At 44.0% G+C, this 23,748-nt stretch overlaps 1 protein-coding gene across 2 annotated transcripts in view; it reads right to left on the reverse strand.

Moving 5' to 3' along the window:
- Positions 1–19,436, reverse strand: part of HSPA9 (heat shock protein family A (Hsp70) member 9) — a 42,541-nt gene extending 23,105 nt beyond the window's left edge. Inside the window, exons 1-4 of one of the 2 annotated variants that reach the window (XM_042936443.1) lie at positions 19,350–19,436; positions 13,131–13,170; positions 10,769–10,812; positions 94–206 (exon numbers count right to left, since the gene is read on the reverse strand). In XM_042936443.1, the coding sequence (XP_042792377.1) occupies positions 94–206; positions 10,769–10,812; positions 13,131–13,165 (192 nt within the window). In that variant the 5' untranslated portion in view covers positions 13,166–13,170; positions 19,350–19,436. Of the gene's footprint in view, positions 1–93; positions 207–10,768; positions 10,816–13,130; positions 13,171–19,349 lie in introns of both variants that reach the window. The other variant, XM_042936434.1, reaches the window with a different exon arrangement.
- Between the last annotated feature and the right edge of the window lie 4,312 nt (positions 19,437–23,748).

Here is a 23,748-nt window from a genome sequence, read left to right on the forward strand (position 1 = left end):
CCAGACACATTTCAAAAATCAAGTGACTTAATAATTAGTTATTAAAGTTGGAAATGGGTTCCTCACATTCCTTTGTCCAAGTAATTTTCTTACCCTTCCTTGGAGACTTTTTACATTTTCAGCTTTCTTCCATTGCCTCAGGTATTTGAGTGCTGGTCTTCTATACTGTCGAAGGCCAGGAAGGGTAGAACACTGTTTAGAGAGTTCTGCAGAGGAGAGACAGAGGGCATACTTCTTGCATTCAGGGACGTTAACAACCATGTGTATATCTCTATAGGTATATTCATAGGCATATTTGAAAATACTTTATTACGAATTTCATTGTTTTTCTCTTCATTTTATACTATTGAAAATCTCTAGGCTGGAAACATCCTTTTTTCCATCCCTTTGCCTTTTCCCTGTCATCATGTGTGCTTACCATTTTCATATTCTGCTTTTTGTGTTTATCTTGTCTAAAGAGATCTGCTTCTCAACCTGGTCCCATGTACTTGTCTTTTTTTTTTTTTTTTTTTTTTACATTTATTTATTTTTGATAGAGACAGAGACAGAGCACAAGTGGGGGAGGGGCAGAGAGAGAAGGAGACACAGAATCTGAAGCAGGCTCCAGGGTTCGAGCTGTCAGCACGGAGCTTGATGCGGGGCTCGAACTCACAAACTGCGAGATCATGACCTAAGCCAAAGTCAGACACTTAACTGACTGAGCCACCGAGGTGCCCCTATACTTGTCATTTTTGATGACTGTCTATATAATCTTATTCTTTCTTGAGATTCACAGAATCCTCTGTGCTCCCACTTTTTAGCAGGATATGGGGAGAGATTTGCTGCATTTCTAAAATATCTTTGAAAACAAGCTGTATTTCATAACCAACGCCAACATTTACTCTTCCTCATGTTGAAGGTACATACAGGAAGCCACTGGGCACACCAACGTGTTGAATTCTCTTCTCTGAAGTCCATGTCTGTGGTTCTGGCTGGACTACTTGATGAGAAATCTCAGCAAGAGATCTCACACACCAAACTGGGGGAAATTAAGCTGACAAACTGCTTGATATTTCCAAAGAGTCATTTAAGTTCTGTCTATTACTGCAGTGCTCAAAATGGAGACATAGTTCAGTGCTGTGATTAAAGTGACTTTCACTGTTAGCCTCTTTGTTCTTGTAAGATATAGTGGTGAGCTATGGCCAGTTTATCATGTGGGAGTGTAATGGTTAGCTAAAGCTATTTTTCTCCAAAGGGCCAGTTTTTTGTTTTTTGGTTTTTTTTTTTTTTTTTTTAGTTTTTCTTCAAAACTTCAGCTTTAGCAAGAAGGAGCCATAAATTCTGTGACATAGCTGCCTCCTTATCTGTCTTGGGAGTTATAGACTGCACACATAAGACAATTCATGTACCTCTGCATAATGAGGTAAGTTTTATAAATCATAAATCTTCACTTAACATGCAGCTGGTGTTGGATGCCAGGTTTAGAAAAACTGATGTAGTTGCCAAGTTCATGAATGTCATAAATCATTCATGCGAAGGTGGCCCAGAATCATGCTGTCCTCTGAGGGAGAGCAATTTCAAGGTGGTTGTTAAACACAAAAATGTGAGTCTCGATGATTGTTTTTCAAAATCAAATGCACTTTTTATTTGAAGGGTAAAACCAGATTTTTTTTCTTTTTTTAGTTGAAGTCACTTTTTTAAGATCCCCCCGTCACTCTCAAACAATGTGTCAATAATAATATCTTTTCTCCCCTGATTCCTGAATTCTATCAGAAATACATTGCAAAATATATAACCTGTACATTTGCAATTCAGATCTTTAATGTGCTGAAAATGAGCTTCAGATGTTTCAATAAATCTTCAGACACATTATTAGGAAAAAAACTCTCTCAAGTTTTGAGGGGTGTTTTCTTCTTGTGCCATATTTCAAATGAAGCTACCATGGATTGCAGGCAAGCATAGCCCTCTTTGACACTGTCTTTATCGTGAAGGACAAAGGTGGGGAAGGAGTAGTGCCTAAAGGGAAGTGGCCTAAAAGTGACCCTCAAGACAGAAAGCTTGAAGCTGTGCAGTATGATGGGCCCCTCTAAGTTCCCAGGCTTTATCCAGACTCCTGGAATATGGATATTAAGATAAAGCGTTTGTAAAAGTTGCTCGTGTGGTAGATGAAGAAGGCTATGAGGTTAGAGATTAATGAGGAAGGAAAACATGCTAGTAATTTTGGTGACATGTCCTCAGAGAGACAAATGAAGTTTGGTCTCAGGCTGTTAGGTTCTCTAAGGGTAGTTAAGTGTCCATATCCCTTTGTGTAGTATCCAGCATAGGGCCATATACCAGATGACACATGACTTTGTGTATCTCAGAAGTCCTTTTGGGGTGAATATGTTAATAGCTGCTCCTCCTGTGTCCATCATGTGGGTAGCCTACCCTTGGTTAAAGATTGTAGGATCCATTTCTAGGTAGAACATCTTTTTCACTGAATGCGGTTGAATTTTGTTCTTTGTTATGATAATCCCACTTAACTCTGTGAGTCCCAACTCACAGGCTTAGAATATAGGTCCTAACCTACTAGTGAATTTGCAAAATCACTTATGTGATCTTTATAACTTCATTAGTCTTGTGAAAATACTGGGGGGCTCATTCTTCCAAGTTCTTTTTCATCCCTTCTCACCGGTCCCCACTGCAAGCTCCTGATTTCTTTATTCCTCCATGCCTTGTGTGTACTACCCAGAGTGCTCTTCTTTTCCTTACCAAAATGTTGAGCTCCTACTCCTCCTGTAAAACCCACTTAAATCTCAGCTTCTCTATAAAGCCCTCTCTGGCTTCCTGAAGCGTAGGTTGTCACTTGATCCTGCTAGATTTACCCAGCTCTGCTGTGACACACACAAGGGACAGCATGTCCATCCTTCCACTAGATTGTGAGCATCTCAAGGATGAGAACAGAGTAATGTTAATCTAGGTATTACTGGTGCTCTCCATGTCTGATACAAAGTGGAAACTCAGTGACTAAATCTCATATTTTTTTTATTACCCGAGCACTAACATACAGCCTTGGGAGAACACAAAGCTTTTTTAAGTTACATTTCATCATAATTTATGGATGCTAGGACTAACTCATAAAGCATTTACTTGAGTCCCCTATAGGAATGCCTAAGGGTAGAGAGTGACAGAGGCAAGGAGAAACTTCCTGCATTCTCAACATGCCGTGGGATTTTCTGTAGATTCTGGGCAGATCAAGTCCTGTTCTTTATTCCTGCATAATACATCTAGGACTTTTATGTCTTTTGTCTTTTCTTCGCAGTCATTCTAATCTAGGTGTCATCCCTTCACACTTGAACTGCAACGTTTATAGCAGGTATGACTCTCAGTTTATAAATTCCTGTGTGGGGGAAGTATCACATTTATTTATAATCTTAAATAAAGATACACTCCAGTTTTATGCTTCTATCCCACCTTAATGGTGGGAAATTTAACCTCACCTATTTCTCATCTTCAGGTTTGAATTGTGGTTCCAGGATCTTATATTTTGCCATCAGACTAGAGAGGGTTCTGAGTTGCTGGTTATTCCTGACACATCTGTTGTCCCATCATTTGGACCTTCCCTTCAGGTCCAGGGAATGAGTGTCTGCTCTTCATCATTGACTCAGAGGATTCTTGTAAGGCTGTGAATCCTGCTGTCTAGAGTCCTGTCTCCCAGTTGCTTCATGTGGCCCATCTTCTCAAGGGTCATGTTCCCTGCTCAGGTGCTTCCAGGGAGCAAGACTTAGGGTCTTAGGTCCCTTCCAGGTCCTACAAACTCATCTTCATCTGCAACCCAGGAGAATCTTTTTCTAATCTGCTTGGAGCACTTCCCTGCATCATGCTGCTCTGAGGCCAGTTTCTTCAAGCTCTTGCTTCTATCTTACTCTTTTACAGGAATCTTAATGGTTTTATAAATCCCAAACCCATATCACTGCAACCAAAACTTTCATCTCTTTTTCTTTAATTTCAGTGGGAGGTTAAGGGAAATGTCTGTCATCCAGTTCTTTTAGCAATAGAAGAAAAACTAAAAGTTATCAAATTCTGCCATATGCTGATCTGAAACTGGCTTCCTTGCCTTTTATCCCCCTCTTCTCCATTCAAATTATTTTGCACATTCCAATCACCAGAGTTGTTCTAAAACTTCTGCCCCAAAACTCTAGTGGTGTCTCATTATCTCCAGAATAAAAGCAAAGCTCCAACCACTTTATTCTACCATTAGGGCTTCTCATGATTTTCTTCACCTTTCAAATCTGACTTCCCCTTACTACTCTGTCAGAAACCCCTGGTCTAACCCTGTCCCTCTATCCCCGTGCCTCCCATCCCTCCTTCAACACACACATGCTTTCCCACCTCCTCACCACACCTGACTTTGATGTCAGACCCAGATCAAGTGCCAGCTCCTTCAGAGAGCTTGGGGATTATCAAGTGATCTAGTTCCATAGTGATTCTACAGCCATCTAGTTTTCCATAAAGCCTCGTTTTTTTCCTTCTATATCCATTTGGTACTTGAGGTTATGGTTCATCTTCTGGTGCATGTTTAGGCCTTCCTCATCTAGATTTATGAGCCTCTTAAGTATAGAGACCTCTACTTTCCTGTATCCTGAGCCACCATAAAGCTCTTCATAGTGTAGAGTGCTTACTAAATGCTGATTAGTGACGATGATGGCAAGGACATGGGACCCTTACTGAGCATACCAAACCCTGCCATATAGTGAGAAGCAGGAAAAGGAAGGGAAATGGTGGGGGTGGGGGGAGCAGGCTTCACTACTACCATGGAAACATGAATGTTTAATTGCTTTGTACCATGAAGGAGTAGCCTCCATGTCCTGCCTCTAGCACAAGAAACATGCACCCTAGCAGTGATGAACAAATTCCAGTATTAGAGTGAACAGGCCAGAACTCCTCTGGGTGATGGGCACACTGGTTTTGCTCTCCTTTGGCATTACTATAGGCTGCCTTGCCTGGCCCTCCACAATAGGGTTCTCTGTTGTGAGTGCAAACTAGCCAAACTCTCTTGAACAAACCAACCTCCCTGACACCTGCTCAGAGTAATTCTCCGCCCACCAAGCTGTGGTTAATAAACATGAATGGCTGCCATCCCCTTCACTTTGGCTAATGCTGTCAGGGTGTCTTCACACAGATAGGCCGATGAACCTGGCAGCTCCAACTCCTACTCTGGGGACAGAGAAATGAAGCCAAGAACCCTTCTGCCTCAGCCTTTGGGGCTCCGTGGGTATTTCACTTGCTCCCTGACACCAGTCTCCTGTGATCCCATGTAGGCCCTTTCTGGCCTCCATTCATGTTGATCCAGAGGTAGGGAATGGGCAGACAGGATTCCAGCAGCATCTGGGTGGTTGGACTAGATAACCTTTAAAGTTCCTTCCAGTCCTTTGAATCTTATATCCTATAATTTTCACCTGCTTTGTTCTGAATCAACACTGAAAATCCCCAGCTTCCTGCTGATCTCTTCAGTCTTCTTACTTGGCCCCTTTCCCGCTGCTTCATAGAAACACCCAGTCTAGCCACACAGGCCTTCTTTCAGTTCCTTGAATGTGTAGCTTCTGCCTTCCCATTTGCCCTTTCTTCTCCTAGGTCCCTCTTCTCCCCACCAGCCATCTGTCTAACCCTACTCAGCTTCCAGGACCCATTTGAAATGTCACTGGTGTAGGCAAGCTTCTCAAACTCCCACTAGATTAGGTTCCTAATGCTCAGGCCCGTCCCATGTATTATCTTACACAGCACCTCATACACTTTTATTCATTCATTAACCTACTTTTTAGTAAATAGTTGTTTAGTGTTTATTTTCTCTGGCATTTTGAAAGCTCCATGTCTGTGCAGGGAATGTGTCTTTTCTGTTCAAAATTGTATTACCAGAACCTAGCTCAATGTCTAACATCTAGTAGCTGTTCAGTAAAACATTTGTTGACTGGCGGATTCTGCTTCCCATCTCAATCATGCATTACCCCTGCTGTTCATGTATTTGTTTTCTGTTATTTATACATATTTATACATTTATGCATGTGTGTTTAATGTTAGCTGTCTTAAGTTTTACTTCCCTGGAGGGCAGAGAATTCATGTATACAATTTTTGTATGTGGGTGTATGTGTATGTATCTCATCCACTGTGGACTCTAGGGGAAAATTGAGAAGATAAATGTTGTCATGGAAGAGGGTGTGAAGCTGTCATCATATCTTCTGACCTTTGTGTTATCCCTGAGGATGGGCAGGATGTGGGGCAGGACTGTGACAACACAGGAAATTTTAGGACACTGTTAAAAGTAGTTTCCCTCAGGGGTGCCTGGCTGGCTCAGTCGGTAGAGCATGTGACTCTTGATCTCAGAGTCATGAGTTCAAGCCCCACTTTGGGTGTAGAGCTTACTTAAAAAAAAGAAGAAGAAGTAGAAGTAGTCTCCCTCAAAACTGTGGTACATACTGTGGAGTGACAGAAAGGAATAGGGGATGCTTGGGAAATTAAGAAGAAATGGAGAAGTAGGCAGAACTCGAGTCCATAGGCCTCCTTTTCCACAAAGACATTAAGAGTGCTGTTAAGTCAAAGAGAATTATTAGTTCTGACAATAGCTCCTCTTGTTATGACCCCTTTGGTGGTGTTTTTATTACTTTTTTTTTTTTTTTTTTTTGAGAGGGAGGGGGAGAGAGAGAGAGCACAGTACAAGTGCAGGAGGGGAGAGAGAGAGGGAGAAAGAATCCCAAGCAGGCTCTGTGCTGCCAATGTGGGGCCCGATCTCAGGAACCATGAGATCATGACCTGATCCTAAATCAGGAGACAGACACTTAAAACAGAGCCTCCAAGGCACACTTATTATTTTTATAGTAAAGGTAAGGTTGAGGGTGGGGGAAAGGTGGAGGAACAGCTTTTACAATTGTAATTGGAACAATGACAAGTAGGACTCATAAGGTATAATCATAAAAGAAACTTTGTTTTTGGTTCCCACTGTTACTTTAAAACTGCTCTGCATTGATGGTCCTAATTCCACTTCTGAACAAATGCTTTTCTTGCAGGTAATCAGGAAGCCCTATAGTGACTTTATGCAGTAAAACATGATCTAGTTACGTACTTAACATGTTCAGCCCAGGTACTGTCAGTGTTTGCAGATTTCTTCAAGATTAAGTTATTTGTGCTCCCCAATCTGGGGCTTGATGACAGTGAAGAGAGGAAGTATGGTCCTTGTTACTTCCCTGAAATTTCTGAGCCATTCAGGACTATAGCAAGAAAGTAAGAGGTGGCAAGAAATTTTGTACTTATTTCATGTTGTTGAAGCTGGCTTTTTTTTAAAGCCAGGAGGGGCCAAAGGTGTTTTTTTTTAATATGAAATTTATTGTCAAATTGGTTTCCATACAACACCCAGTGCTCATCCCAACAGGTGTAGGAGGGGCCAAAGTTTAAATCAGGCATTTTCTTGGGGTACTCTTGTGGGTTCTTCAGAGATCTGAAGTCCCCTCCACACATATGCACATACACGCTTGACCTGGACAAGTATGCGACACTGCTTTTTTTTTTTACACTGTCCTCTCTCAGTTGCTTTCTTCCTCTATAGCCCCTAATAATTCAACATTCCATTTCCAGTTTTTACATGAGAAACAGGTTCTTTGCTCACTCAAGCCCTGTGACTATGGGCAGATCCCAGCATGACAAAGCAGCCGCCAGCCCATATAGTGGTCCCTGTATTTCTTGGGCTGGAGTCAGAAATTAGTCCATTCTACCCCTCCAATTGACAAAGACACATAGCAAGCTCTCTGAGGGGTCCCCTTGAGGCCCTTCTCATTAGGCTTGTGGTGAAATGCAGGTACCCCTCTTTCTTTGGAGAGGAGTACCCACAGGACACCAAAATTTCTCACCAAATACATCTTTTTCAAAAACTTTCTTTTGGGGTGCCTGGGTAGCTCAGTTGGTTAAGCATCTGACTCTTGATTTTGGCTCAGGTCATGATCTCATGATTCGTGAGATCAAGCCCCACGTTGGGCTCTGTGCTGACAGCGAGGAGCCTGCTTAGGAATCTCTCTCCACCTCTCTTTCTCTAACCCCTCCCTTATTAACAAACTTGCTCTTTCGTGATTGCACACTCTCTCTAAATAAATAAACATTAAAAAAAAAAAAAACACTTTCTCTTAATATCCAACAACTTTTTTTACCCTTGATTTGGGTGAAGGTTTTAGAGTTTCGTAACTGCCTTTCAACTGTTTTGTATGAAAATTTATAGAATTTGCCAGAATCTTTGCTGGCACTTCACTTTACTATGACATGGATACTGCAGAGTAGAGTCTCTGTTGAAACTTGCAAATACATAATACCATGTAGGGATATCAAGAACCAAGTGCATAATTTCTTTTTTCCCCCTTCTCTCTCTTTCTTTCTTTCTTTCTTTCTTTCTTTCTTTCTTTCTCTCTCTCTGTCTCTTTCTTTCTTTCTTTCTTTCTTTCTTTCTTTCTTTCTTTCTTTCTTTCTTTCTTTCTTTCTTTCTTTCTGATAGGCTCCACACTCAATGTGGAATCCAATGGAGGGCTTGAACTCACAACCTTAAGATCAAGACCTGAACTGAAATCAAAAGCTGGACGCTCAACAGACTGGGCCACCCAGGTGCCCCAAGAACCAAGTAATTAATTTTTGAGTAATGGTAGGTAATATCGTTTTCTCTTTCTGTCTTCTGTTAAGGAAGCTTAATTGTCCTTATCTGTAAGATGGACTCCCATAAGGGCACCTGGGTGGCTCAGTCAGTTAGGCATCCATCTCTTGATTTTGGCTCAGGTTATGATCCCAGTGTCATGGGATCAAGACCTCTATCAGGCTCTGTGCTGAGCATGGAGCCTGCTTGGGATTCATTCTCTCTCTCTCTCTCTCTCTCTCTCTCCCTCTCTCCCTCTCTCCCTCTCTCTCTCCCTGTCCTCCCACCGCTGCCCCTCTCCCCGACTCATGCTCATTCTCTCAAAATAAATAAATAAAACTTAAAAAAATAATAAAATAAAATGGACCCCCATCTTTTCCTTACCTCACAGTAAGATAGATAAACTAGAAATTGTGAGGATAAAAGATGACTCTGGATAGATCACAGGCCCTGGGGAATAGTTAAATAATCTGCAGAAGCAGCATTTTTCATACACAAGGCAAGTAGAGATGAAGGGCTTGATGGAAAGAAGAAAAGAAAATGCCCAATTTCATCAGTGTTTTTGTCAACTCCATCCTAACCCCTCCCACCCCCCCTTGGTTTGGAGCTGTCTTCTTGTTCGATGCAGGTCCCTGTTATAGCCGCAAAGCAATGCTTCTCAGAGCAGAGGCAGCTCCTATTAGATCAATATTCCTTGGTTCTGTGTTTTCCAGCTGTATTTGTTGTCTGTGTCTGTGGGTTTAAGTTTGGAAGGGTAGATGTCATCACTTTTGATAAAATGGCTGAAAATCTGTATTCTATCATGATGAAAAGACATCTTGGTCTCCTGGTTCAGAGCCAGAGCCTGTCTTGCAAGGAATTCAAAGGCTGCACTCCGAGCTGCTGGCAAGCCAGCAGATGGAGTCGCAGACCTTTTCTGTGTGCCTCTGTGTCCACCTGGGCTGGTATGCCCAGTGATGCTGGATCCACTGGGACAGTGAAATGAATACAAATGATTGCACCCTATTGCTATAACCATTTGTCTGCAGAGGAATTTAGTAAAATATAATCCTGGGAAAGTTGTTTTCATGTGCCTCTCTGGAATTACTGCAGAAGCAGTTGTAAGGAGTGAGTACTTGTATGCTTGAGACAACTGTAGGGCATAAGTGAAGGAAAGATGTAGAAATGTCAGAATCAAGTCCTGGGCAGTGGGGGAATATGGCACAGTCCTCTCATCCTGGAAAACCTTGGGGAAGATAAAGGAATACAACCAGTAGTTCTTGGAAGGAAAGAGAAGCCTTCAAAGGAGAGTTTCAACAACGAAACTGAATTACTGTCTGCCTGACTTACTCATCTCTGAGTGAACTGCCAGCACCTGAGTCCCTCTTATTAAAATCTGTAGATTGCTAAAGAAATTTACTTTGGGGCCAGTAGTAGCATTTAAGCTTCCCTGAGATTACTTCTTCACTTTTCTAGGAACCCACCACACAGCTGTGTGTGTGATAGCTCTTAATAAATACAAGAGGCATGAATGGCATTCTCATTGAGAACTCTTTTCTGCCCCTATAGGGCTCCATCTGTGAAATGGAGGGTCCTCCCCATCTCCTCCCAAATGAATGGAAAGGGGCTCCAAAATGGAGGGTGGCCAGTGGATGGATTCCTACTCTCAAGGGCAGGGCTAGTGATACTTCCTGCTGAATTCCTCTGTCTGAATAACCCAAATCCAGAAGTAGTGGTAGACTGGGGAACTAAGCAGGATAGCCTCAATAACCCAATGCCTAATCCTACCTAGAGGACTACCTAGAGGGAAGGGGGCATCCTACTTGGTCCTTTGCTCAATCCTTAAGTGAGGGGAGTCAGAAGTGCTTGGGTCCTGAGCTGCAGAGCAGGAGGCAATCTGTTCTTCATTGGGAATCCAGAGGTGTCTGGCAAGTTGGCCACAGGCCTCCCTGGAGCCCAGAGCTCTTTGAAGAGAAGAAAAGGTTTTAAGAACAAGGAAGCTTCTGCTCTTGATGAGAAAGTCTGAAGGGAAGAAAATGAGACTAACAAAGGCTGAAGAGAACTGTCTGTGACTGAAGAGAATATTAATGGCTCTGCTTGGGAGCTTCAAAGACTAAGTTGGATAGGATGGCACACAGATGCCTCTGCTGTCACCTACAGAATACTTACCAAGGACTAAGGCTTGCAGACAATCACAGGACAGGAAACAGCACCTGCTGACAAAAGAAGCTGTTGGGAGATCCTAGGCCTGGCTCAGCCCGTCAAGATTTAACTTCTTTCTTCTGCGTCAGTCCATAGATGGGGTTCCAGAAGAACTTAGGTGCAAGGGAAATGGCTCTTCTGGAACAAATCTGGCTAACTCTTGTCTCTTTTCCCTGTTTACAGAATGGTAGCTGCTATGGATTGGATTGTATTCCCCTAAAATTCAGATGATTAAAGCCCTAACCCCCCATGTGATGGTATTTGGGGAAGGGCCTTTGAGAGGTATTTAGGTTTAGATGGTGTTGTTTAGAGGTTATGAGGGTGGGGCTCTCATGATGGAATTAGTGCCCTTATAAGAGGAGACATCAGAGGGCTTGTTGTTTAACTCACCTCCCCAGGCCCCTTGTGAGCACACACCAAGAAGGTGGACATGTGCAAACCAGGAAGAAAGCCCTTGTAAGAACTTAGCCACACTGATACCCTGACCTCAGATTTCCAGCCTCCAGAACTATGAGAAAATAAATTGAAGCCACACACTCTATGGTAATTTGTGATGTCAGCCAGAGCTAACTAATACAGGAGCCCTGGTGGATGCTGTCAGTACTCCTGCCAGAATGCATCTTTACCACATCAGAGTATCATGTCTCCAGCTGCTGTATTGGGTTCTAAGTAGCTCACAGATACCCCCTTCTCAAGAAAATTGCTTGGTGGATGGGAGACCCTATCTGTACTTCCCTATCACTTTCACCCCCTTCACCTCAAGGAAGGATCAATTCTTTGGTGTTATTTATGTTCTTGAGCTCCCCTGTGGGATCAGGCAGAAGCCAAACAAAGCTGCAACCACATTCTTCTTTCCTGCCATCTCCTGCTTTTTTCATTCTTTCTCCTAAGGGCACACCTCAATAAATCATATTACCTGAATCCTCTCTTGAGCTCTGCTTCTAGGGAACCAAACTTAAGACAGCACCTCTCCCAAGTGGTAGAGTATTGAGTAACCCAAATAACTTTGTGATTTTAGTGATGATGATTAATGCCCAATGATTATGAACATTGGGAACAATACCCTCTATTCCTCTGTCCAAAAAGTATAGATGAGTAGAGGTCCGCTGAGAGAAGATGAGGATGTGTTCTAGCAATAGGTGGCTTCTTCAGCAGGCATCTGGCAGACAGTGGTGCCAGCAAGGATTTAAGTAGCCTTGTTAGCTCAGAACCACAGGCTGAGGTTCCACGGATTTAACCAATTATGGAAGCATCTTGATTGCAAGAACCCTGGAGCCATGACTAGACAGCTAGTCAGTTGTGCAGGTCTGTGCTCTGTTTGGGAGCTGGCCAGGCTTCACCTCCCCAGAGCAGGGTCCAGAGTCATCTGAAAGGAGAAGCTCAGCACCTGCCCAGGAACTGCCTGCTGTTGTGGGGGCTTTAGGTGCTCGGGTTCTGGTACGTTTCACTCAATCTGTTGGCTTCTTCTTGTTGCTATTTTGTGCTTGGGAGATTCTTTTTCACTCTTTTTTGGTAATCGTTCTCTTTGGTTTCCCTCTTTCTTCCTTCTGTACTTCCTGCTTTCTTCTCCAAGTCCAGGCTTCATCATCAGAGTCTGTGAGATTTGGGACTGGCTCCCTCTTGCGAGAATAAGGGTGAATTCTTAGATTCTTCCAAGGAAGCCTCTACAAAACAGTTACTTAACTGCTTCTGGTAACCCCTTAGAACTTAACTTCCTTCACATTAACAGAGAGGATAGGAAGGGATGGAGTTGGCAAAGGAGCAGAGAACTCTCTGACATATCACTGAGTCCTGGTGTGCCACTGACATATCTTGACCCATCTCCATTGATAGTGGCCAAAGGAAAATGTGAGAGCACAGTAAATCCTTCTCTCCAGATATTCCCACTGATTTAGGGACATGCCTCAAATACTGAGTTGACTCAGTATTTTTAGAATGAAAGTGGCTCCTCATTCTTGTTCTCAAGAGATCTGGGATCTTGTGTTTAGATATGGAGGTAAAGGGGGCAATTTTTGACAACTCTCATCCATTTCCATAACTTTTCTCCTAATATATTTTGTGAGAGGGAATAAAACTGAGGTAGTTTAGGGACCCAATAACAGATGAGTGAAAGGCAGCTATCTGCCTTTTTCCCAAACATCTCCAGCAAAGAGTAGACTTGCTTCAGGAAGACTAAATCCATGAGTTTAAATGGTGCATCAAGGTGTAGACTACTTCCATCACTTAGCTTTGCTTACTCCTGCATAGCTTTACTCTTAGGCAGGTTCTCTACACGTGGCAGCCATATGGCCACCAGCAGCCCCAAAACAGTGCTATCCTTAGAACTCACCATTCTAGAGGGAGAAAGCATGTATCATTTCCCATAGCTCCTGCAAAAACACAGAAAAGACTATGATTAGTGTGGTCTGGGTCATATATCCTTCTCTGAACCAGTTGCTGCAAAGTAATTTTTTTTTTTTTTTTTGGCTGCAAAGTAATTTAATGGGCCAGGTGTGGATTGTGTCCTTACCCCTGGAGTTGTAGGGAGCGTCTTGTCCCTCCAGAATAATGTGGTCTTAGAATAACTAGGGAATGGGAGAGACTGATTCCCTAAGGAAGTGATGCTTGGGAATCTGTGCCCATTACAGTGTGTATTGTCCATTCTCCTCTTAACTGTAGAGTACATCTAGCTCATTCAAATGAAATTTCTTATGAAACACAGATTATGGATTCAGCAGTCAGTTGTGAACAGCCCTTTCTAGACTCAGGTGTGAAGAAAGGCAAGCTCAGATTGAAGAAAGGCTCCCGTCAGTCTAGCTGGTTTGAGGAGCCTCTGACCACAGTATCCAGGGAATCAGCTGGGAGTGTCAGAAAACCACAAGGAAGAGGTAATCTTATCTTGAATCCAAGGGCTGTGCCAGGAGGAGCAGGCTGGAACATAGTGGCACTGAGTTATATCTGTGGAATGGATCCTCTGAGAATTGTAGGTCAAAGAAAAAGCTGGGAGAAAGAAGAACCAAGAGCTGAAGCACATTCCTGTGTTAAGCAAGAGTTCCGCCCATGACCAAGTCATGTTCCCATAATTTGCCAGATTATACACAGCTAATATTCTAGGATTTTCCCATCCTGTAATTAAAATTGTTTTGTTGTCTTTATTCTGAACAGCTGATAAAATGTATGACTTTCAAATAACTCAAGATGGAGGACAAGGCAGCTACGAGGTGGCAATGACTGGTGGGTGCTGGCTGGTCTCAGGTTCAGAGTCTTCAGAAACAGGCAGTGTTTCCTTGAGAGTGGCTTTTAGACTTTTTGACATTTTAGTAAATTGTCACAATTATAGACAAATGTCAAAGAAAGGTTCCACAATTGGGGCTTTTTAAGGAACATTTTCTTGGATATGAATGGACTTTGGGAGATGTGTGCGGACTTACCCTTCCTCCCATCCTCCCTCCCACATCTTCATGCCCTACTTTTGTGGCTGGTAGACAGGCAGACATCAGTGTATACTCCAGGGAAACATGTGGGCTCTCATACCAGGAGTTAGCATTCAGTGACCTGGCTGAGGCACAATGTGGAAATTAAAAGATAAAAACATGAGATACGTGATGGGGGCTGTAGTTTGGAATAAATGGGTTCAGGCCCTCTGCCCAGTCAGCCTAACATTTCTGGCAGCTGCTGCATTCAATAGACGACTCCATTAACATCTCCTTGTAGGGAGGGAGTGAGGAAGAGAGAGGGAGAGTTGAATGTGTATGTGTGTTGGGAGAAATGTAAAAAGCTTGGAGCTTTCCTCCATGTCCCTTGGGGGAACTTGTGTGTTTCCCTTAGTCTGTGTGCCATCACAGGCTTTGACAGCTGAGGTAGAGCTGTAAAGGGTAATAATATGGGTAAGGTAGAGTGAGGGCTCAAACCACTTGTCTTCTCATCCCCACAGCATAAGCAAGATGAGAAGGAATCTATCCTCTCTCACTGTAATGAAGAAATTGTAGGTCCTGGAATTCAGAGGATAAAAACAGGGATTTGGGGGTGTCCTCTGAGAGATTCTGTGACAAAGCTGGTAGTTGAGGAGAGGTGAGGAGAGAAAGAAAGTGAGTCTCAGGATTTAGAAGCTGGTTCCTGAGTGAGAAGAAACTGGTCCCCACTGTAGGAGGAGAGGAGGGACATATCTAAAGATGAAAACAAAGGAAGCAGACAGCCATCTTTTGCCTGAGGGCATTTGGGTTGACTGCTCTGAAGGCTAGAGAAGGGTGCATGCCTCTTACTGTGGCTTATGAATGAGATTCAGAACCTATCAGATAGTCCTGCCTGGGACTTCCTGAGTCCCTGGTACACAGAACACAGAGGGTAGTAACAAGTAACCACATTTCCACAGAGGGATTTTCAGTCTTAGCATTTTCCCACTCCAGCTTTTTAGCTGCTTGTCAGACCACATCAGGGCAGAATATTGAACCCAACCATATCACAGCTGCTGGAGATTTCCCCAGAGGAGAATGTGCTACAAGAGGGAACAAAGCAGCTCTGATCCAAGACTTTGCTTCTGGCATCCCTGAATGCCTTCACCAGCTCACCTCCTCTCAAAAGTCATTTCTGGAGCCAGAGCGAGGTATTTGGGGGTGCTGCACCCCCACAAATCCACAGAACTGAATGTGACCTGCCCAGAGACAAGGTCTCAGTCAGATCAAGGCCGTGCTTCTTGAATATGGGGGGGAGGCCACATTGGAGGGTATAGTGAACAGTTCCCTAGCTTAGAGGTCTAAAGTGCTGGGGTCAGGTCCTGATTCTACTTCATATAGCTGTGTGACCTTGGGCTATTATTTAGTTCTTTATTTTATTTTTTTAATGTTTATTTTTGAGACAGAGAGACAGAGTGCAAGTGAAGGAGGGGCAGAGAGAGAGGGAGACACAGAATCTGAAACAGTTCCAGGCTCTGTGCTGACAGTACAGAAACTGATGCGGGGCTCTAACTCATGGAATGTGAGATCATGACCTGAACCAGAGTTGGACGCTTAACTGACTGAGCCACCCAGGTGTCCCATTATTTGACATTATTTAAACTTTAGTGTTTTACTTCTAAAATGGGAATAATAACACCTTTATCAGAGGGCTATTATCAAAATCAGGTAATGTGCATAAAAGCACTTTGTAGGGGAACCTGGGTAGCTCAGTTGGTTAAGCCTCCTGACTCTTAATTTTGGCTCAGGTCATGATCTCAGGGTCTTGGGATCCAGCCCTACATTGGGATCCACACTGGGTGTGGAGCCTACTTGAGATTTTCAATCTCTCTCTCTCTGTCTCTCTCTCTCCCCCTCCCTCCCTCCCCCCTCTGCCCCCCTCCTCTGCTCACACGTCCACTCTCTCTCTCTCTTAAAAAAAAAAGGCCCTTTGTAAAAGGCTAAATTGGTAGAAAGAATTACTTCCCTATTCCTTCATTCTGCCTTCCAAATCCAAAGGCGTCTCCTTGGAATGTGTGAAAGCTGTTGGGTTCAAGTTAAACACTGGAAAGATATGTGTGTGGTGAGGGCAAGGAGAGATGAAGGGAGAGTAAAAGACGCAGTGAAGTGGTGTCTCCTGTAGTCATGGAGGATGTGACATGAGCTTCTTACCCACACAGTAAGAGTGTGTAAACACCTCTTAAGTTTGTACCTTAAGTTTGTGGCATAATAAGAAACATATATTTGATCATTGTCCCCAATTCCTGACAAAGAGCTCCTAAAACCCTTGTAATTTCCTGACTGATGGGGGTTATAGCAGCATTTTTTGTTTCCGACACAGTGCTTCTAAATTGCTTGGAATTTCCAGAGTGACAGGAGCCTCTTTTGTTCTAATGAGGCAACTCTTAGTGGGACTTTAGATAGCTTCAGGATGGGGCTAGCCACCAGAAGGACTAAGCCTCAATTAGAGGCCTAGAACTTTCATCTGTACTCCACCCAACCTCTGAAGAGGGAGGAGGAGCTGGAGATTGAGTAATCTATCATGCCTATGTAATGAAACCTCTATTAAAGCTCCTAAATGAAAAGGTTCAGAGAGCTTCCAGTTTGGTGAATGCACCCTTGTATCAGGAGGATGATGGACCCCAAATCCATGGGGACAGAAGCTCCTATGCTTAGGACCCTTCTGGACCTCACTCTGTGTACCTCTTCATCTGTCTGTTCATTGTATCCTTTATAATGTCCTCTGTTAATAAACCAGTAAAGGTAAGTAAAGTGCTTTCCTTAGTTCTGTGAGCTGTTATAGCAAAGTATTGCATCTGGAGAGGGGGCTGTAGGAACCCCCAATTTGTAACTGGTTGGTCAGAAGTAGAGGTGGCCAGAGATTTGTGATTGGCATTTGAAGTGGGGGCAGTCTTATGAGACTGAGCCCTTGTGAGATCTGAGGCTAACTCCAGGTAGTATCAGAATTAAGTTTAGGACAGTTGGCTGGTGTCCAGAGAGTTGGAGAATTGGTTGTTGGTGTAAGGAAAAACACTCCTTTGATGTTGGAATGTTCTGTCGGTAGAAACAGATCTTGGTCATAGTACTCCAGCCGGGAAGCCACTGGCTTGAAATACCTGAGGGTCTGATGCTTCTCTGGTAAAGAAGGGCAACCTGGGACACCAGAAGGTGGGAATCTTGGCATGCAGAGGGAGACACAGATTGTGAACCCCTTTGTTTGCTGTGACTCTTCAGGCCCAGCCATATATCCTGGTTCTATGATTTCACTCCCCTGTTAGTCATATAGCCCTATGTTCCATTCCTGCTTCTGCAAAGAGAGGATGAGACGACCCCTCCCCCCCCCTTTCTCTTGTTTGCAACAGGCCTTACTAGGATGCCTCACTTCAGAGCTATGGCTGGAGGGCTTGGGCTGTCATCACAGGATACTTGGCTTCCTAAGATAAAAAGAGCACCTAACATTTACTGAGGGATTACTATGCACCAAGCACAGTGCTACATGCTCTTCAGGGCTTATCTCACTAATATAATCCTCCAAACAACCCCACTGAAGTTGGTTCTATTTTCCCCATTGTGTAGATAAGGAAACTGAAACACAGCGAGGCTGCGTAGCTAGTAAATGGTAGAGCTAGTATTTGAATCCAGGCAGAGTGGCTTCAGAGCCACAGCTAGTAAGCAGATTTTGTAGGGCTTCTGAGGTAGGGCGGTAGGTGAAATTACTCTTCTAAGCCAGGGCCGTGGGCACGCGGGCAGTGTGCTCTACATATGTAGTCCAGAAGCATCTTTCGGGAGGCAAGCCAACCAATTTGATTTCAGAGTCTTCAGCTGTTTTGTGATGTTCCTTTAGGGGCTGCAAATGGGTGTGGCACAGAAAAGGCTCTACTGCCATGTAAGTCAATAAAGATGAGGTGCAGGGAGGGGGCATATGGCCCCCTTGAGATATTAGAGGAAAGAAACACCTTTGCCTTTTGTTGAATCCGGAGTCTCCCAAAATTACCTGAGCAGAGAACTCAATTGTTTTCTTTGCAAGATGCCTACTAATATACAGTGGACCACGGTTCCAGGACCACTGGTTTGGAAAATGCTCTCCTCAACTTCCCCTCCACCCCACTATCACTAAGTGCCCTTCAGGTAACAGCAGCACTTAGGATGGCAGTTAAGATTTCTGCAGAGAGCAAAGTGCTCAGTGGCCAGTCTGCTCAGATGGCAACCACATGATGCTAATTAAGCAAGGTCAGGCAGTTGCTGACGTTCCTAGGCAGCATGAAGAAGCCATCCACCAGGGCTAGGTGGTTTATTTCTTGCTTACATTTTCCCTTGTAGTGACAAGTGACGCCCTCCGGCTCCCAAGCCTCCTCTTGTCTAGACCCTTTACATGTCAAATCTGGACTGTCAGAACAGCCGTCTGACCAGTCTCCCTGCCCAGCTGGCTCTCCCCTGAGGTCTATCCTGCACACCTGGCCAGATATGTCTTCTTAAAACACTGCTTCGAGCTTGCCACTCTCCTGTCCCAAATGTTTAATTCAGTTTTCAAGACTGTCCTGCATGGTCCTGATCTACCTTCATTGCTCCTTCCTCATGTCCTACATTCTAGATGAAGCTGAATCATTCTAAAGCCCCTCTGTGCTCTGTATATGATGCAGCCAGTGCTTGAAAAGCGCCTGCCCACCTCCCCTGTTTCCCTCTGTCAGAATCTTGTGTTCTCATTCATTCATTTTTCCATTCAAGAAGTATTTATTTCTGCCTCCTGTATGCCAGGCCCTCTGCTAGGATAAGACACAGTACCTTGATCTTAAGGAGCTAATAAAAATAGATAAATACACAGAGTGATGTGTGCTATGGTAGAGTGATGCTTAAGCTTTCACGGTGGGGCCGGGGAGGTGGGGGTGGGCACCTATCCCCCTGCCTGGGGCCCAGGGGGCAAGTCAAGGTAGGCTTCCTGGAGAAAGAGTGAAACTGTGAAAAGGTGTTAGTCATTTGAGGGCATGTGGTGTATGGCAGGAATTGGCCAAGGATGTGTCGGGTACCCAGATCTCTGCTGCAGGGCAAACCAGACTGGTTTGAGATTCTCCCTGTCCTCAGGGAGAATCTCAGGCTGATCCTGTTGAGCTGAGGTAGACAGGTAAAGGGAAAGCACTTACACTCTTCATGGGAGTGGGAACTCAGACTGGGAGGAGGAAAGGAGGACCGCGACTGATATACTCCCTGCATCCTGTAGGTTAGCGACCTCCTCCAGTTCCCAAGTCTCCTCTGAGAAATGAACTGCTACTGGAGCAGTTTGGTTGCCAGGGGCAACCCTGGAAGGCAGCCTCATTCCAAAGGCAGCCACTGAAGCCCCTTGCCCCGGGGCCTTATAGCCTGACTCTGGTAGACAGTGGTGGGTAGCTCATCTCAGCCAGTCCCCTCTGGGAGCATCGGCCAATGTGCTCAGGTAGGTTGGAGCCAGGGTGTGGAAGATAGCCCTTCCAGCCACTCAGCAGGATCCTGAGACAAGACTCACAAAACAGTAGATGGCATTTTAATCCACACAAATACTTAATATGAGTAACATAACCTGTTTCTGTGAGACATGGCCTAATTTACTTCAGGCCTCAGGCTTAATAACTTACCATTGACAACTTGCAGATGTGATGGCATGTGTGTGTATGTCTGCAGTGCTAATGAGATTGTAGAAGCGGTGAATTTCTCTTGCTCAGTGTTCCTACTCTCTTGAGCTTGCCCACCAATAAGTCTCTCCTTTTCCTGAGCTGGGACTTGTGATCTGGGAAAATGGGGCCAATGGAGGGGAGAAGGCAGAGAGATTGTAGGCTCCTTTGAAGAGAGACAGAGTGAGAGCTCCTGGTGCAAATGACATGTAATTCAGTGTAGCAAGGCACCCTGCTTCTTTCTCTGGTTCCTCCTGTTCTTCCTGCTTGAATTTCCTGCTGCTCTCCTCCCCACAATAAAGAAATCTTGTGCTATTAAACTCAAAGCACCTGGGTTTTAGTTTCTGTTTTGGGACTTGGGCAATGTATTTAATCATCCTGAGCCTCATTTTCTTCACCTGTAAAATGGAAACAGTAACACCTGCCCTACCCAATCACAGTGTTATTGTAAATATAAGATGAAGTGACATATTAGCAAGTGTTTTATAAACTGTAAGTAGCAATAATAGGAAGAAGAAGCAGCAGCGGCTTCCAGTTATTGAGCATTACTGTACCAATTGCTGTCTCTTTATTCATATGATCTCCTTTTAATCAAGATATCATTTCTCAAACGGGCCCTTGGGTGACTCAGTCGGTTAAGTGTGCTGCTCTTAATTTTGGTTCAGGACATGATCTCATGGTTCACGAGATGGAGCCCCACGTTGGGCTCTGCACTGACAATGTGGAGCCTGCTTGGGATTCCCTCTCTCCTTCTCTCTCTCTCTCTGCCCCTCCCCCACCATTGTGCAGGCTCTCTATCTCTCTCAAAATAAATAAACATTAAAGATATCATTATTTTTATTCATATCTGCTCTCGCCCTTAAGACTCAGCTCTTAATTCACCTTCACATGAGGGCTTCTTTGACAGTTCTTGATCATGTTGGTTTCTAGCTTTTCTGAACTAGGAGTCACCCTCTAGGTTAATGTACTATTGTTTCTCAAGTTCAAGTTCTCTTTCCCCAGCTGGATTATAAACTCCTTCAGTTTAGGGACTAGGTTCTTTACTTCAATTGATTTTCCTAAAATATCAAACACATGGCAGGTGTTCCAGAAAACCTGAGACTGAAACTTTGTGGTCATGTAACTATCACATAAGTTGAAAATTCCCTGCTTTGTGCAAAGCAGAGCTTTGGGTGGAGAGTTATTACTCTTTGTCTTCACCACCAGGAAAGGACCCATCTGCTCAATTCAGATTGATAATCATCATCTTTACAGAGCCTTACCAAGCCCCTAGATTGAGAATTTTGATTGCAAGACCTGCTTCTAGAAACACTAATCATGTTAGCCCTGCACCCCCTTCCATACGCTTGTCCTGCACCATACCTTTCTCCATGCTCATACAGATGTATGCAGCAGATACAGATGAATTCTGTTATTAAAAGACAGAGTGGTTCCCTTTTAAGGCACAAGAGGATGCAAAGAAGACTAGAGTTAGATGTCAGGAGCGACTTGCCTCTCACCCCAGTGTGGAAACTCAGAGGGTTATATAAGGACACTAAAGCACCCTTAAAAGGGGGCACCTGGGTGGCACAGTCAGTTAAGCGTCCGACTTCGGCTTAGGTCATGATCTCATGGTCCATGGTTTTGAGCCCTACATTGGGCTCTGTGCTGACAGCTCGGAGCCTGGAGCCTGCTTCGGATTCTGTGTCTCCCTCTCCTTCTGCCCCTCCCCATGCTCACTCTGTCTCTCTCCCTCTCTCAAAAATAAACATTAAAAACTTTTTTTTTTTTTTTTTTAAAAGGAGACTTGTTCTGCTTCCTAATTTCTCTCCAACTTATCTCAGTTCACTGCCCTCTGGCCCAGTGTGCCCCAAACACATTAGCCTCCTTTCTCATCTTTGGACCTGCCAAGTCCGTTCTAGCTTCAGGGCTTTTGTATTAGCTATTCCAGAACCCTGGGAGCTGCTGCTCTGAGATCTTTGCCTGGCTGCCACCTTCGTATCATTTGAGTCTTAAACTAAATTCTAAGTCTTTCCTGATCTCCCAGTTTAAAATAGCTTCCGTGGGGTGAAAATATAGACTATACACATGTATTTGCTTTTTATATGATAAATTTCTCTGGAAGGATGCACAAGAAATTAACATTCGTTGTTTATAGGGAGGGAAACTGGAGAGCTAGGAAACAGAGCTGGTAGAGAGGCTTCTCTGCATATCGTTTTCTATTTTTTCGTTTAAATTTAGACTCATTGAATATATTATCTATTCAAAAATTAATTTAAAAATACAAAGAAAAAGAGAGAAAATAAAGTAGGCCCCTGCTGAGCATTCTTTATTTACTTTATAAATTTTATTTACAAAACTGGAAGCAGGCCATAGTTTGCTGATCCAATCCCTGCTCTATAATATCCTCTTATTTGATATTCATCCTGGCACTGATTATTGGTTTACTCATTTCTTATCTGCCTTCTCCCACTAGAATGCAAGTGCCATGAAAGCATGATGCTTTTCTGTCTTTTACCAGCATATCCCTGCACTTGGAACAGTTTCTGGCTCATAAATACTTAGGTGCTCAATAAATACTTGTTGAATAACTGAGTAGTTGAATGAATTGTGTTTGGGCTGAAGGGAAAAGCACCCTTATTTGGAAGGAGATAAGATGAGATAAACTTTTGATGGCAGCCCCTCCAGAAGGAATAATGTCTAGTTTGGTCATCCTCCACAAAGCCCAATCTGTAGTTCTTGCCTCAAGGATTGCCGCTCATGCCTGCTTCCTGAAAGCAGATGCAAAACTGAATACCTGTCCTCCTAAGACCTGTTCCAGAAGGTAGTGAAAGCAATGGATTCACCACTTGTCAGTTTAAGAACAAGACACACTCCCCCCATTCCCCCCCCTCCCCCCCTCCCACCTGGAGAAGCTGCTGAGTTGGCAGGTTGAGTTTTGCAAATAGTCACCCCTGAGGAAATGAGGGAACAGGACTCTGACTGCTAGAATGACATGAGTAACAGCCAGGACCTGGGGAGGAGGAGGAGCTGGGGAAAAGGAAAGGAGGGAGTTTGGCACATTGCAGCTTAGGCGGCACATTGCCCTGAACAAACAGCCTGCATCACCATGTGCTGATTAATTTTTTAAATGTTTCTGAATCAACACATTCTTTGCATGTCCGGGGCTTGGCTTTTTACAGCCATGCAGCATATACCAGCCCAGAAAATGTGGGGTCCTGAAGGAGAAATAGCCGTTAGTGAACCACCCATTGACACTGGGTACTACTGCCTACCCTGGGCAGGGCCCTGATCCAGAGGAGCTGACCCCATCCTATAATGTTTGGAGGTCAAGCAGAAGGTCAGCAGATCCAAGCTGTACTACCTTTTTTCTTTCTTAGAAGAATGTCAACAAGCAGGTTCTTCTTCTTCTACCTATTCCAACACTATCTTCACCACCTGATGGTGGCCTCACATTGACTCAGAGGCAGGTGAGAGGGCTCCCCAGTGGAATGGTCTGGAGAAGCAGTAGAAAGGGCAAAGGTTTTGGAGTTAGCCAGGCATGGGGGTGAATACTGGCTCTTTCACTTGCTAGCTGCTTAATTTGGAGCATGAAAAATCCCTCAAGCTTGAGCCTTAAACTTTCTCACCTTTCTCTACAGTAGCACCTTGTGGAGTTATTTGAGGTAAAATAGAATAATGGGGTACCTGGCTGGCTCTTCTGGAGAGCATGTGACTCTTGATCTCAGGATTGTGAGTTCTGGCTCCGTGATGGACATAGAGATTACTTAAAAAAAAAAAAAAAAAGCATAAAGTACAAGGAATAGTGTAGATGCATAATAAAGAGAAGGATTTAGGGAGGCAGGAAGGTAGTACACTTGCCTAGCAGCGGCTAGGAAGGAAGATTGTGTCCATCTTAGACTGACTCCTAGCAGTA

Source organism: Panthera leo, chromosome A1 (assembly GCF_018350215.1).
Source record: "Panthera leo isolate Ple1 chromosome A1, P.leo_Ple1_pat1.1, whole genome shotgun sequence".
Lineage (NCBI taxonomy): Eukaryota > Metazoa > Chordata > Mammalia > Carnivora > Felidae > Panthera > Panthera leo.